Below are 15155 nucleotides of genomic sequence, written 5' to 3'. Positions count from 1 at the left end.
TGATCTGCATTTCAAGCTATTCATAACAATCACAATGTTCCATTATCTTATCGTCAAGAACATTAGAGCAGACAGCAGTTTACTGTTTAAGTTAGCTCGCATTGAAGGTTGTATTTTTTGTATGTTCCTTTATTGGTGGATCAGTGAATAAGCATGACCAAGAAGCGTACATGTAGTTTCAATATGGACCTGCAATAATAATTTAAATTCCTGCATCTTGACACCAAATAAAGCTGTTCTGATGAATATTTCTGGCATTCCTCAACTTCAACGTAGGACTAATGTCAAAGTTGATCAGAAGGGAACACAAACACTATGTAAGTCATACAGAGATTACAATAATTAATATATTTTAAAAACAGGAGATCATAGTTATTTCATTTATTATTGATCCATACTTAAATAAATAATAATATGCTAATAATAACAATTATTTTACAATTAAGCCTAACCGAATTTCAGGAAAAGGGGGGGGGGAAACCTGACCTCCTTGGGATGTCTCATTTTGGGGTCAAAGTATTATGATCACCCCAACAAATCATGTTTATTATATGGAGAACCCTCACTCCCACATTCACTCTCACCAGTTACGGGGGGGTGACTTGTGGTCAGCATGATGAATCCCCAGTCGTCGTCGTAGGTTTCCATGATATGGTTACGCTAATCAATCATACAACTTACCAATTCCCTCATGATGGTGGGTGGCCGGCCACAGTCCCATACACAAGTCAACATCTCAGGAGAAAAGTTGTTACGCTTCTCCCAGGAGACTCAAACCTCCACGTAGCCTGAACCCAAAGCCTGACGACTTAGATCGCACGGCCACAGTGCAGAACCATGTGAATAGGTTAGGTTTATTTCTATTAGATGCATACATGAGTAGGTTAGACAGGTCAGGTTTGGTGCTGTTGGCATAGATGTCTCTAGCCACTTGTCTCATACCAGGCACTCAATTAATGTACGAGGACCCTTCCCCAAATATACTTCCAGACACAGTGGGTAATGATGCTTATGTTTCTAGATGCAGTATGTTCCTGCAAATATGATACTTTAGTGAAAACATTTTGTTAATACTTAAAGTTTATTATGCTTAGCATTATTCCAGAAACAAAAGCACACAGTAAGACAATACAAAGGGAGAAGCAAGTGCAATCTATGCACAGTGAGGACCAACTATACTTGATTTCTACAATTCAGGTACGATCACACAACATAACCTTTTCTTCTACAGAACGTGCCACCATCTGGGACCTGCAAAGAGAAGCCAACTGGGTTAAATGTTTCTACGTTTTATGACATGAATTGATTTCCACAACCTGCTTACAAAATTCAGTTTTTTTTAAAATAGTTTTTGCATTGTATTTTGTGAATTTTGTTTCTTAGTGTTTAAACAGAAAACTAAGTGTTTAACTAACTAAATTTCATTACTAAATACCTGAAGAGAGTTACAGTTGCTTATTTAAAACGTAGTTACCTGAAGTAAGCTCTGATCTCTCTTCCAGTCATCAACATCTTCCTGAAAAACAAACATAAAAAGAAAACTTTAATAGTGTATTTATACAATACCTCATTCATCATAAAAGTATTGTGAGACAATTGTGACACACTACACAATATAAGTGATGAAATAGTTGTAATAGCTCAGAGCAGAGTACAATTCTTTATCGGTAGGGTGACCATACGTCCCATTTCAGAGATGTGTTTATTAAAGTAGAGTCAGTTTAAAGATCAAATCTAAATTTGAGAGATATTTCATACTAAAAAAAATGTTGATGGAATTTTTTTGAACTAGCGTCATGGCAACACCGTGGCAATACAACTGGACTGTGTTTCAAGCACTTGATAGTAATCAAAATGTACCATTGAAGTGGAGAAGACAGCAGTTTACTGTTAAAGTTGTATTGCTTTGTGAATGAATAAGCATGGCAAAGAAACGTACATTTAGTTTCAATACAGACCAGCAACTTGAATTTACATTCCTGCATCTTGACACAAACCCAAAAGACAAATCTCACGTTGTGTGCCAGATATGTGGGGAGTTTTATGAATGGTTGGTTCTTCTGATAAATACTTCTGGCACTACTGAACTTCAGCGTAGGACCAACATCAAAGGATGTTCAGAAAGGACCAGAAACACTGTACCGAGATAATAATAATTAATACCATTTGACAATCGGAGATAATAATAACACTTTAATTATTTGGCCTAACCAAGTTTTCAGCATTTGGGGGAGGGGTGTAAACTGACCTCCTTGGGATGTCCCGATTTTGGGTCAAAATCTTAAGGTCACCCTATTTATTGGTTTTTATTCGTTAGTGGTTATTAAAAGTCACATTTCAGGCATTCAGTGTGTTATGTGATAATAAGAGCGGTACTATTTGAAGATTTCCAGGCGACGAATGATGGAAAGCTTCTCTTGGGTTATCAACCAGGTGAGTTGTGGAAAGATACTATTTGCTAAGGGTAGGTTAGGTGAGCAAACATCCTGGTTTTGCCTTGACAGTCGTGACTGTCTTCTACATTCACCAATACCCGTCTTTACTTTATTTATATTGTACACATGTTTATAAAATTAACAGGAAACCACTGAGATCAAGAACGCTATATCAATGTCAATATTTTTAAAATTGTTGATTTACATTCATTTTTGTAATGTAGGAAGATTGAGTTAAATGTCTTGCGTTAAATGTCGCAAATGAGATTCTTTGAGATGAAATAATAGTTTAAGGAGGATAAATTGTGTTCTTTTAATTCTTGCAACGTAAGCTATATTATATTTTGGAAACCCAGTTGATCGTTGAGGACATGAAATTAAATTTAAATTGAGTAATAGTCTACTCATCCTTCACATATTGTATAGACTATATTCAGTGTAAAGTATAGTTGCACAGTCTTGGTGTTAGAAATTACTTTCACAAGATGTAGTAAAGTAAAATCTGTCACTGTAATGAATACTCGATTCAGTCTATTGTGCCTGGAATTTTTTGATCATGCTCTGTCAGAGAACTATTTTATTAACTTCTGAATCTGACAAATCTCTTGAAAGGTTATGGCATGGACTGCTGAAGACGTCCATGTCTTGTATGTATGGAGCCTAGTATTAAGTGAAGTGTCCCATTCTTTTTTCTAATGCAGAATCATGAATCAGTTTTTGGAAGTAAGTTACTTCTAAGGAGTTCACAAGTAACAGTTACTTTTCACATAATAATAACAAAATTATGTTACTTTTAGTTACTTTTCTGCACATATCATATCAGGGATACCAGGTTCAGTGCTGGTTTCTGTTGGATGATAGCATGGGTTTCTTTGACAGTGTTTTCTATGACAGAGCCGGTTGGGTGAAGTATGGATACAGAGGCGATGGTGTGGTTTGTGGAGTGGAGGTGTTGAGAAAGGCCTGATTTTGGTGTGTCTTTTTTGGCTTCTTTTACATGGTCATTAATCCTTTCTTGGATAGTGCAGATGTTTCTGTCAATGTAGGTGTTGTGGTATTGGGATTGTCTGTCACAAAAAACAATGTAAAAGAAACCCATGCTATCATCCAACAGAAACCAGCACTGAACCTGGACAATGAACAGGCACACCCGACCTCAAGAAGATCCCTGACCTGAAAAGGAAAACATGCGGTGTGCATACCCGACCCCCCTCCAGCCACACGGGGAATAGGAACTGCACCGCACCGAGCAGCACGACCCAGCCCCCCAACCACCACCACATGACAACAGAAAGCAGACAATGCAAACAAGGACACACATGCCAGTACTGCCAAACTGGAGAAATTGCAACTACCACTGCCCGGGAACAAACAAAGCAGTGAAACATCTACTGATTTTCAAAAAAGATATAATAACAAATTGTTAATCAGGAGAATGAAAAGTTATATTTACAGCCAACATGTGGAGCTAGACACACTACATACAATATTACATGTAATACTGAGGAAAATATTTCACTTGTAGTTCTTCTATTGTACATGAAATTAGGCCTACTGAAGATATTCAATAGGAAACCATTGCATTTCAGTAGATTTCCGAGAGACACAGTAGAGTGCAATTGACAACAGTAGTAGTAGCTTGTTCTTGCCTTTTAGGAATTATTGACAATGAGTGGTTGGCCGGTGCAGTCATACTCAGGGCAACATTCCTCTGCGCTGAATCTTGGCGTGCAGTTGCCGTCACTCGGAGGACTGGGACACCTTCTCCGTACGCAGGTTAACTGTGGCGGCACCGAACACTCGCACTCCACGCAGCTCTGTTTCTTGGAAAGCTTGTCTCCAGGACGGAACCGCAACGACCCAAATACACATTCCCCTGCAAGTAGAGAACAAACACTTAGCGTGCAATCTTACTTGAACCTTATCCATTGTTCCTTTTCCCCATTAAGTGTAGCTGTAGCAGAACTACATTTTTGGCAGAGGAGCTGTCGCTGTAGCATTCTGATAACTACTCCTAGGTTCATTTCCTGATTAGGGGCAATTCCATTGTGACTGGTGTGACGTTCAGACAAATTTACATTCATTTTTTAATAATTTTCTTAGCACCTTCAAATATGTAGCTGTATCAATTCATGGAATTTCATTTTCCTTGATAAAAGTTATTTAATTTCAGAATATTCTTCTCCTCCCATCTCAATTTTCAGCTACAGAAAATACAACTTCCTCAGACTTTCAGAGAACTCTGTGAGTTTACTGAAACAATTTTCTTTTCTTTTCACAAAGCAAACTTTACTCGACATTTCTATGTTTTTAGTTTCTAAAAATATTACTACATACTATTTTTATAAACATTTTTGGCCTGTGAAGGGTGTGACACCATGCACATTATTTACTTTGTAGGATCATGGAACAATGCAAAGGCTATGGAAATTATCATAAATAGATTCTTCAAAGTCAGATTTGTTTCAGAAAGGAAGTAAGGTACTTCTGAGCTTAAGATATAAGAACAATAAATGAGACAATTAGAATGAAATTAGAATGAATTTAGTTCATAATGAAACTAAATTAAGTTGAAACACCACACACACAAAATCCTACTTCTACAATATGTCATTTAAAAGCCTCAAATCTAATCTTTGTATTAAAAATTCCAAATGCTGCATAGTTTTGCCTTTAATTTCATTTCATAAGTGATGCTTTGGATAAAAATAAATTAACCTTGTTTGTCCACTTTCACATGGAATGGCTCTTAGCCCATTTGAGTATAAAGTGGACTTCAACAAACAAGTAAGCCATTGTAATTAATCAATATAAATACAAAAACTTTTGTAGTACTTTTGAAAGACGTACCTTCTCCTGTTGAGGAATTTCCACCCAAATCGTCCCTTGGCACAACCCTGTCATTCTCACCAGCTGCGAAAAGAGAGCAGATCAAATGTCAACTGTATTGTAGTAATTTATTAACTAATTGCTCTAGACTAAAGAACAGTTACATTCTTTAAACCTGGCCTGTTGAGAAACACTTTTTTGGTAATTAATTTTGAAAGGGTTTTTCCCAACTTTAAGTGATTGCTTTCTTAATATCCAGTCATAATGCTTAATGCAGAGTGTGACGGTTGATATAGATTATATAAATATCATCCTGCCACAGCTTCACTCTCCTCTTGATATATGAGAGTGAAGTATTCCACTCGCCCAAATAAGTCACTGATTATTACGTAACTTTGTCAAGTTGCGCTGCCTTCTCGATAGAGGGCGCTCGCTGCCTCGAGAGGTAACTTCGCGCATGCGTAAATATACTTGTCGACCGGGCAGCGCTGGGAACTCAGTGAACGAGAGACAGACACAGTTCCGACAGAGTAGAGACCTAGTACAGACCAGGATTAGACGCCAGCCGGAGCAGAGAGACTTCAGGTATATCAACTAGTTCGCGCATCAAGCACCCGACCTTTTTACCTCCCCTTCGTTACATAATTGGCATGGCATTTTAGCTGACGTTATACGTTTGAGTTGCCATATCTTCCAAGTCGATCTGGATTCTGCCATGTTACATAAGGGAAGGAAGGAGGTCAATATGGGGCTTTTGTATAATTCAGTTTTTGTAACTCGCTAACACGAGATGTTTAGTGACAAGAGATTTAATAGTTGTTCTAGATTCATGAGTAACTTTAATTGACTTCCTTACTACAAAAAAGAAATCAAGCAGTGATCAATATTTTTTTTTGTCTCTCTACTCCGAACCGGCTGGATTATTACATAACATTTTTATAAATAATCTATCAGTGACTTCTTTCGGCACTACCTCAATAGTGTGTGTATGATTGTTAGGATTGTATCCATATATATATTGGGTTTTAATACTTATGATTTCCTTGAATGAAGAATTGGGAGGGGGAGCAGGTGCGTGAATGCATAGAAGTTAAATTTGGGAAGAATACATTTCTATTTATTATAGGCAGTATAGAAAAGAACAGAAATAAGAAATCTTCAAAAATAAGGGAACGGGAGAGTAAATTGTAATTGAGGTCCACTTACGGGTAAATTGTGAACAATATTGACTCCATTAAAATGTGTTCGTTGAATTGTTCTATTCAGGGTCTTTAAGAATTTGAACTTTGTTTGTACTGGTCAAGTCGCTGTTCTTATTTTTACATAGGAAAATTATTCATTAATAAAAGCTTGTTAATTTTGAGTATAACTTTTAATGAATCAAAGAAAATACTAAAGTTATTACTGTTCTGTAAATAAGCCGTCGACGTAGAATAATCTAGTGTGAAAAAGATCATCTATCTGGGATCTTTTGGGCGTACGTAATTTTGTTGGGAGGAGGAACTAGACAATTCCCCCTTTTCTCAATAATATTACGTTAACCCAGATTTGTGCACTCAGGCAATTTGAGTCCTTTGTCTCCTGCGAGCAAGCCAAATCGATCCACGTAGTTCAGTGTGTAATATTGGGCTGGACGAATGATAACTAAGATAGCACCTTCCTAAAAATTGTACGCTTCAAATATTTATTTATAGAATTTTGAGTATCAGGTAGCAGTTTAATTAGATAAATTGAAGTGCAACAAAAAACTATGATAGTATTCACCACAAGAGAGAAAAATGTACACCATGGTTCAGAAGTAATGGTGCAAAAAGAAAGACCCATCACAGAAGGAAATAAAGGTGCAAGGTCATGATTTAAGGTCATAAGTTTTGTTTGTGTGAGGTTGTGTAGCTAAGCACCGTTAGGAGCACTGGTGGCAGAGTCTCTCAACAATTTGCTTTTTGAAATTTGATTGTACAGGATCTATCGTGACAGTACAGCGATTTCTTCTTTATGTGATACATCAAGGACACAGTGTATCTGCCTCCTATGCCACAAAATCTTCAAGAACTAGGCACTACACTCTCAATCATTGGACTCTATTCCTGAGGATATGCTGGGATGTGTCTGGGGAGAACTTTAATACTATCTTGATGTCTGCCACGTGAACACTTGTAATGACGAGGTAAGAAACTTGGATAATTGTATTTTTGGTACCAGTTAGATATAGTGAAAACACATTTAACTCATTTATTTCCGAATTATTTACATTTGTACTTACCTTATATGCATAGCGGAACATTTTTCAACTTGGGATTATGTTTCACATTACAAGTATTTATTGGTTGTTGCTATATGGTCGTTGCTAAATCTTGACTCACGTTGTCTATCGTCAGCTGATATGCAGTGTTTCCAAACTTATGAACCAAAAAATTATGCACATACTATTCACAAAAGGTTTTTAAGTGAAAATTTATCCACAAACCATTCACGGAAGGTTAGGTTAGGTTCAGTTAGGTTAGGCAAACATAGAAAATTAAATTGAAAAAAAAACGCTCACACGTCATCTGGTAAAACTACCGTGTGGTTGCTACACTGACAGGGGGTTACATATTCGAAGGCATGGAACATTTGATTCATGTAGTCGACGGTAATGGTGGCACGAGCTATCGTGCAATGGAGATACATTAATGTCGAAAATGACATTATTTAGCGACTGAATAATAGCATGAATGGAAAAAACACTATTCCCAGCTTCCAAACGTCCACAGGAACTCAATTCCATAAGTTCTTTCCCGTCATTTCTCCTGTAAATTTGAAGAAATGTGTTTTCACTATATCTAATTGTTACTGTATTTTCATTTCATGTCAATGTAGTCAGTATGGTGTGTCATCTCATATCGGAAAAAATAAGATCTTATTTTGCACCATTTGTTCTGAATCACCCTGTATTTATTGGACATAATTTGGATTCGTCCTGGTCAAGCTTGCATTTTTTGCTGAAATTTCTACATAATTTGATTAAAATATTGCATATGGCAAATCATAAGGTTAACATAACATTGCACAAAACACTGCTGTTATAAAAATATGAGAACTTTTTTAAAAAAAGTTGAAGACCAGTGGATTTAATTCTCCACAAAAAGCACATGGGAGTCTCCTTTATTAATGACAATTATAATAAACTATCAGGCTAGAGATCTGCCCACAACTGCAACATGAGCAGAAATCTGTTCAATACTTGCAGCCATTTTGACAGAATGTGACTTATTCCTTTAAGAGCCTTATACTTACGACACAGCATTTCTATCGGGCAGCAACCAGTCTCAAAGTAGATGGGCACACACCCTCTCTGGATGTCGTCAGTGTGGTGGATGTCAATATTGCATGCGATATTGGTGCACCAGGGTTCGGTAATTCGACCTGCAAAAGTTAATGTTAAGTAACCATGACAACCTTAATAGTTGTTTGAAGTTTTTATTTTCTGAAGACATTTTTGCACTTGTGGCAAGTGCCTTCGTCAGCATGGAAATTGACATTGTTCCTCTGATTGTAGAAAAGAGCCAACAAAAGAAATACATTTCAATTCACCTGTATTGCAATTAGTGTCACTGCTATCCTCAGATCTGAAACTGTGCTCAAATATAAACTACATTCAACATTATATTACAAATGCATTACATTAGAAACAAGTATTAAATTCATACTCATGGAACACACTCCATCATCTATACTAACATTTCTGGTATCCAATAAACCTGGCAATTTCTATTATTCTATTACCTTGATGTTATTTTTATTACTACAAAATTAGTACGTCAAAATGAATTTTTAGTTACCTTAATCAGAATTAAGCCAAATATCAACATGTCTACTTCATGACCTCCCCGATGGTGTTGTCACCTTGTAATCAATGGGTGCTGGGTTCCCACTTCAAATTGTAGGTCCTGTCCACATGAAGTAGACTTAAAACTCATTTTTTACGCCATTTTTTTTACATACACATATTATTCCACTGAAAATGCTGACCAAGTCAGAATTTATTGTAAAATAACATCTAAAATTGTGACATTTCAACCTCAGTTTAATAATAATCCACATCTCAGGAATGAAAGATGCACTAGCAAATTAATATACTGAAAGGAATGACAAAGTTAGTGCAGAGAATTACAATCTTTTAAGCAGATATATTGAAACATATACTTGCCATCAAATCCTTTCTGGCAATAGCACTCCTTGCAGGCTTCCTTAACATCCATTCTCTCTCCCTCTAAATACGTCTTCCCCTCGTACTCACATTTGAAGGCCTCTGTGGTGTTTGGGGCTGCAAAAGAATAACAAATTACTTGGTGCATATATGTAAGTTACTTTATTGCATATAATTTTAGTTTATGTTGCTATTCTTTGTTATTTTCTATTGTTAGTACGTAAAGGTAAAGGTACCCTGTGTGTGCACACATGCCATGAAGGCATATGGGGTGATGTGGAAGTAGAGCTCCACATATTCTTGATCTTGACCATAGTTGGAATGATATGATCAGCATCACACCCAGCTGCCTTTGCCCCCCAGGTACCCATTTATGAGACAGGGTGGGCCTCAGAGTCACGCAGAAACAGAAAAATGACTGGAAAAAATCCTAGTCCAGATCACCTGCCCGGGATTTGGACCTGGGTCCTTCTTGTGGTAGCCAGATGCTCTACCAACTATGTTTTTCTTAAAGGTTCGCCTAACCACTTTTGAAATTTTGCACTTCCGCATTGCACAATTTAATGGTTAAATCCTATTAATTTCGAAGATCCACTGTCTTCATTCACAAAAGGGTACGGCGTTTGAAGCGCAGATGGTACCACGTCACTGCTTTGTTTGTTCCCGGGCGGCGGTAGTTGCAGTTTCTCCCATTCAGTGGCACTGGCATGCGCATCCTGTTTGCATCATCTGCTTCCTGTTGTCAAGTGGCACTGCCGGGTGGTGGTTGGGGGGCTGGGCAAATGCTGTACTTGGAATCATTGGAATATATAAATAATAAAGAGTGGCCGCGGTGGCTCAGTCGGTAACGCGTCTGACTATCATGCTAAAGGTCCCGGGTTCGATCCCCGGCCGGTTCAAATCCGGGAACTTTTCTAACGGTGGAAGCGGCCCCGGCACACACATAGCGTCGAATAACATGGGTACCTGGGGGAAACCCTGGGGGGTAAAGGCGGTCAGGGGCGTGATGCTGATCACATCACCCCACTCACGACCGGATCAAGAAAGTGTAGGGCGTTACCCCCACACCCCCTATACACCTTCATGGCGTGGTGCTATGCACAGGGGAACACTTTACCTTTTTTTTTTTTTAAGAGTGTTACTTCATTCCCTCCTTTCTGTCTCCTCCTCTCTATTTCTCCACACAGATACTTCTGCGAACCATGGTGTAAGGGTGACCTCACTTGCCATCCTGCTTTCTGTGCCATGCTTGGTTGGTTGGTTGATTTGGTGTTTAAGTTCACTTTATGCACAGTAAGGCTAATCGGGAATGGACCTACAGTTTCAAGTGGGATCTGAATCACTATGTGCCTCCACTTGGTATCGAACCAGGGACCCCTTGATTACCATGTGTGCCGTGCTTGACGGAGGCAGTGTTGCTACATGAAGGGAAAGGAAATCCTGGTACAATTTTTATGTAAAAAAAAAATAAAAAGTAAAGTGCTCCCCTGTGCTTAGCACCACACCATGAAGGCTTATATGGGGTGTGGGGGTAACGCCCCACACTTTCTTGATCCAGTCGCGAGTGGGGGTGATGTGATCAGCATCATGCCCCTGACCGCCTTTACCCCCCAGGGTTTCCCCCAGGTACCCATGTCATTCGATGCTGGGTGGGCACCGGGGCCGCTTCCAATGTTAGAAAAGTTCCCGTATTTGAACCGGCCGGGGATCGAACCCGGGACCTTTAGCATGGTAGTTAGACACGTTACCGACTGAGCCACCGCGGCCACTATTTTTATGTAACAAAGGAACATTTTATAAACAAATAGAAATTTCCACAAATTTGAAGTTGTCAAACTTCTGCTTTTGTTTGACTTGCATGTCAAATAATATGACAAGTGGCACCATTACCCTTAAGTCCCATCCTAACACACTATTCAGCATGGCATGGATTATAAAGGATTATATCGAACACTCTATCCTGCTTTGAGTGGCAGGGGTACTTACGGCAGAGAGTGTCCGTGGAGCAGCAAAGGTCTGGAGTGTATTGCCTGACGCAGGAAGAGTCCTCCAGGGGTCCCATAAACAATTCGGGGCATTCGACTGAAGCACACGTGAATCCAACTCTGATACAAAGGAGAACATTTAGTAAGTGTATTGTTGCACAGGGCAAATTAAATAGAATGTAACATATGTAAAGTAACGTAACCCACTTCTGATACCTTTAAAGCAGCGGCAACACTAAAGAGGAGCCATGCCTCCAAGTTTTAGAAAAAAAAAACAACCTTTGATTACGATACATGATTGTATAAAAATCAGATAAACTTACAGAAACTCAGATCTTTTCCATACGAAACTTAGTGCAATACTGTTTAAAAGTTTCAATTAATAAAATATTTATTTCTGAATATGTCAATTATGCAGACAATTGCAATATCCTTTTTCATTACGTACATACAGATTTCTATTTTCAAATTAATCAAACTATCAAAATATACAGTTTATTTGTAACACAATATATTATGAAACAATTATTGTGAGGTTGCAAAAAAAATGACATCATTATCATTTTTCACACACACAAGGTGCCATTGCTCTACCAACTGAGGTACCAAGCCACACTTGGTTTTGCCTGATTTTTTGCTCTTGTTGTTTTACCTGCTGGCTTTGTCTGCCACAGAATCTGTTGCCTTTGAAACCCAATTTCACGCAGCAGATCCTGTTGTGGTGACACTGACAGAGATAATTTCACACAGGTAAAACAAGGACAGTGGAAAATCAAGTGAAACCCGAGTCACTCAGTTGGCAGAGGAATTACAAGGTTGAACATGCATTATTATTATTATTATTATTATTATTATTATTTCACTGTGTGTGCTGAACAGTAAAGCTGTAAATGTGTTTATTCATGAACAAGTATGAAAACTAAAAGTACATTTAGAGAAAGCAACTTTATCTCACCTTGTAAAATTCGTGCAAAAGTATTACCAAAAAGCAAATGGAAGAGGTTTGGAGCCATTAAACACGATCAAGATTACATTTGGGAAAGAGGGTTGTTTGCATTATAAAATCAACCCTGGCAGGGATGAAATTTATCTCTGTTGCCAGGGGGTAAGGGGAGTGGTATCCCCCAACCATTAATTCACAATCTGTTGTAAGTAAATGGCCAACCAGCCTTCTTCATGAAGATTATTTTACAAGTATATCCACTTATTCAACACAAAAGTCATCAGTACATCTACATCCATTAGTTCTTACTTTCCGTCATATCCCTTGGTGCAACGACATGCTGCTAAGCATTTGGGGTCTGTTTCCAATTCGGAATCCACTTCATATGCCTTCCCGTCATGGTAGCATTTGCTGGCATCCCTGTTTTGGAATTCTTCTGCAAAGAAACAAGCAAAAATATGTTGTCATACGTAATAACCAGAGCCATAGTTTTATGTAGTTTTATAATTACAACAGAAAGTGTTTAAGGTCTATATGCATGTATAAAGATAGGGTAAAATAAAATAAGTGATCATTCAAGCAAAGCTGACGCCTTGTTCCAGACTTGTAGACTTATATGGCAGAAACAAACAGAAAAAATACACATGCAAGTCTTCATAATAATAATAACCCATGGCTCGACAGCCCTCGAAAAGGCCTTGACCTATCTCCCGACTGCCAGCCTTGCTCCCACGATCCTACCTAGAGGTGTGGATATCTTCAACCAAAAGTGGGGTGACGTGGGGTCAGCACGTCGAACCCCCAGCCGTTGTACATGTAGAAGATTTCCGAGACCGGGTTACACTACTCACTCGTAGCTACCCAATTTCCTCACGATGGTGGGTTGCTACAGGCTCTATGCACAGGCTGAGAACCCAGGCAGACTCGAACGCATGCTGCCCTCAGTCTGAGCCCAAAGCACAGCACGTTAGACCGCGGAGGAGGACTGCAAGTCTTCATATACGCATCATCAATTATGTGTAATTTGTTTGCAATAAATTTTCAGTTACTTCTCAAGTAGCAGTAAATGTAACCAAGTTACTGCTTACAATGAGTTAAATGTAATTGCAACTCAGTTACTTTTAGAAAGAAACTGTTGCGGACTGGCAACTATGCTCACTTTACGCGGGATTGAATAGTCTGTGGGTATCCCGGTAGAATGACGGTCTCGAGGTGAAGACGTCATAGAAATTTGTACAATTTTGTATCTTACCGTTTTGGCAGTAATAAATAGTTGTTATTGTTAACATATGCGTCGTCGTATCTGTAAGATCCTAGAAACGGAACTACAGTGGTAGCAGAGCGTGGTTAGCAGAATGGTGGACGTGAGTAAGATAGAATTACTGAACAATGGCAACTATCATGTCTGGGCACTAAAGGTAAGTGCAGTGCTGCGAAGTAAGGGATTGTACAAGGATGCAATATTGAATGATGAACCAACAGAAGAAAAAGCTAGAATTGTTTGGGAAAAGAAAAATGACGAAGCTTTTGGTGTCATAGTTGTTACTTTATCGCCCGACCAGGCTGGACTGTTCATTAACGAGACATGTGCAAAAACAGTGTGGGATGAACTTAAACGCATTCACACGGGAAACACACAGGACAAAATAATAGATATAGGTGTGGAAATGAAGAACATAAAAATGGGTGAGAAGGAAAGTGTTGACAAATATGTTTTGAGAGCACGAAACATAATGTCAAAAAGTGCTGCATTGGGTCAACCAATTACGACACGAGAAGTAGTGTATCATATTGTACGGGGTGTTCATCAAAAGTATGAAAACGTCGCAGCAGTATTACGAGCACAAAGGGGTGCGACAATCGAAGAAGTGCAAGATACCTTAAAAGAAGAAGAGGTTAGGTTGCATAAAATGGACTACAATGAAAAATCCGAACAGGCATACAAGGCACGAGATAAGAAATATTGGAAAAATAAAGAAGCTGTGCGAAGATGCTGGACGTGTGGAAAAGTAGGACATTTTTCGAAAGAATGTTGGCGTAATAAAGAAGGTGGGAAAGCTCAAGTTAGGAGACCTTCTACGTCTACATCTGCATCTACATCTTCGAAAACACCGAAGGGAAAAATGAAACAGACGGGATTCACATGCGAAGACAACATGGAAGCTGCTTACAGTGTATACGACATGCAGGAAGACAGAAGAGAAGTGCAGGTATGGTGTATAGATTCTGGTTGTACATCTCACATGACAAATAAAGAAGACTGGCTGATAAATAGAAGAGAAGTGCAAAGTGAAGTGCAACTTGCGGAGGAAGGAAAATCGATGGAGGCCAAAGTGCAAGGTGACATTAAGGTATCAACAGTCACAAATGATGGCCAACTTCACGATGTGTGTATTTATGATGTATTATATGTACCTGATTTGCGTTTGAATTTATTGTCAGTTAGAGGTTTGGTGAATCATGATAATGAAGTGTTGTTTTCCAAAAATAGTGCAAGGATAATTGACAAAAATGGCATGTTAGTGGCAGAAGCACAGGAAAAGAATCGTATGTACATGTTACAAACGTATGTAAGATCAGATGTAAGTCATTGTAAGGATGCATGCTTAAGTATTGAAACTAATGTAAACAATGAAAAATACATGTGGCACAGAAGATTAGGTCACTTGAATGAAAAATATTTAAATAAAATGAAGGACAGTGATTTAGATTTTAAGCAAACTTCAGAAAAATTAGAATTGTGTGATGCATGTACAAAAGGAAAAATTGTACAA

The 15155-nt window shown here is 38.4% G+C and overlaps 1 protein-coding gene across 2 annotated transcripts in view; it reads right to left on the bottom strand.

The window, feature by feature from the left end:
- Window positions 1-1052: 1052 nt before the first annotated feature.
- Window positions 1053-15155, bottom strand: part of LOC145997499 (uncharacterized) — a 72524-nt gene continuing 58421 nt past the window's right edge. The window contains exons 6-13 of one of the 2 annotated variants that reach the window (XM_083134616.1): window positions 12691-12817; window positions 11440-11558; window positions 9454-9570; window positions 8541-8669; window positions 5286-5348; window positions 4085-4311; window positions 1475-1516; window positions 1053-1251 (exon numbers count right to left, since the gene is read on the bottom strand). In XM_083134616.1, coding sequence (XP_082990742.1) covers window positions 4088-4311; window positions 5286-5348; window positions 8541-8669; window positions 9454-9570; window positions 11440-11558; window positions 12691-12817 — 779 coding nt within the window. In that variant the 3' untranslated portion in view covers window positions 1053-1251; window positions 1475-1516; window positions 4085-4087. The remainder of the gene's footprint in view (window positions 1252-1474; window positions 1517-4084; window positions 4312-5285; window positions 5349-8540; window positions 8670-9453; window positions 9571-11439; window positions 11559-12690; window positions 12818-15155) is intronic. The other variant, XM_083134617.1, reaches the window with a different exon arrangement.

Source organism: Lepisma saccharinum, chromosome 13 (assembly GCF_977018435.1).
Source record: "Lepisma saccharinum chromosome 13, izLepSacc3.1, whole genome shotgun sequence".
Classification (NCBI taxonomy): domain Eukaryota; kingdom Metazoa; phylum Arthropoda; class Insecta; order Zygentoma; family Lepismatidae; genus Lepisma; species Lepisma saccharinum.
This window is presented reverse-complemented; position numbering and strand designations above follow the sequence as displayed.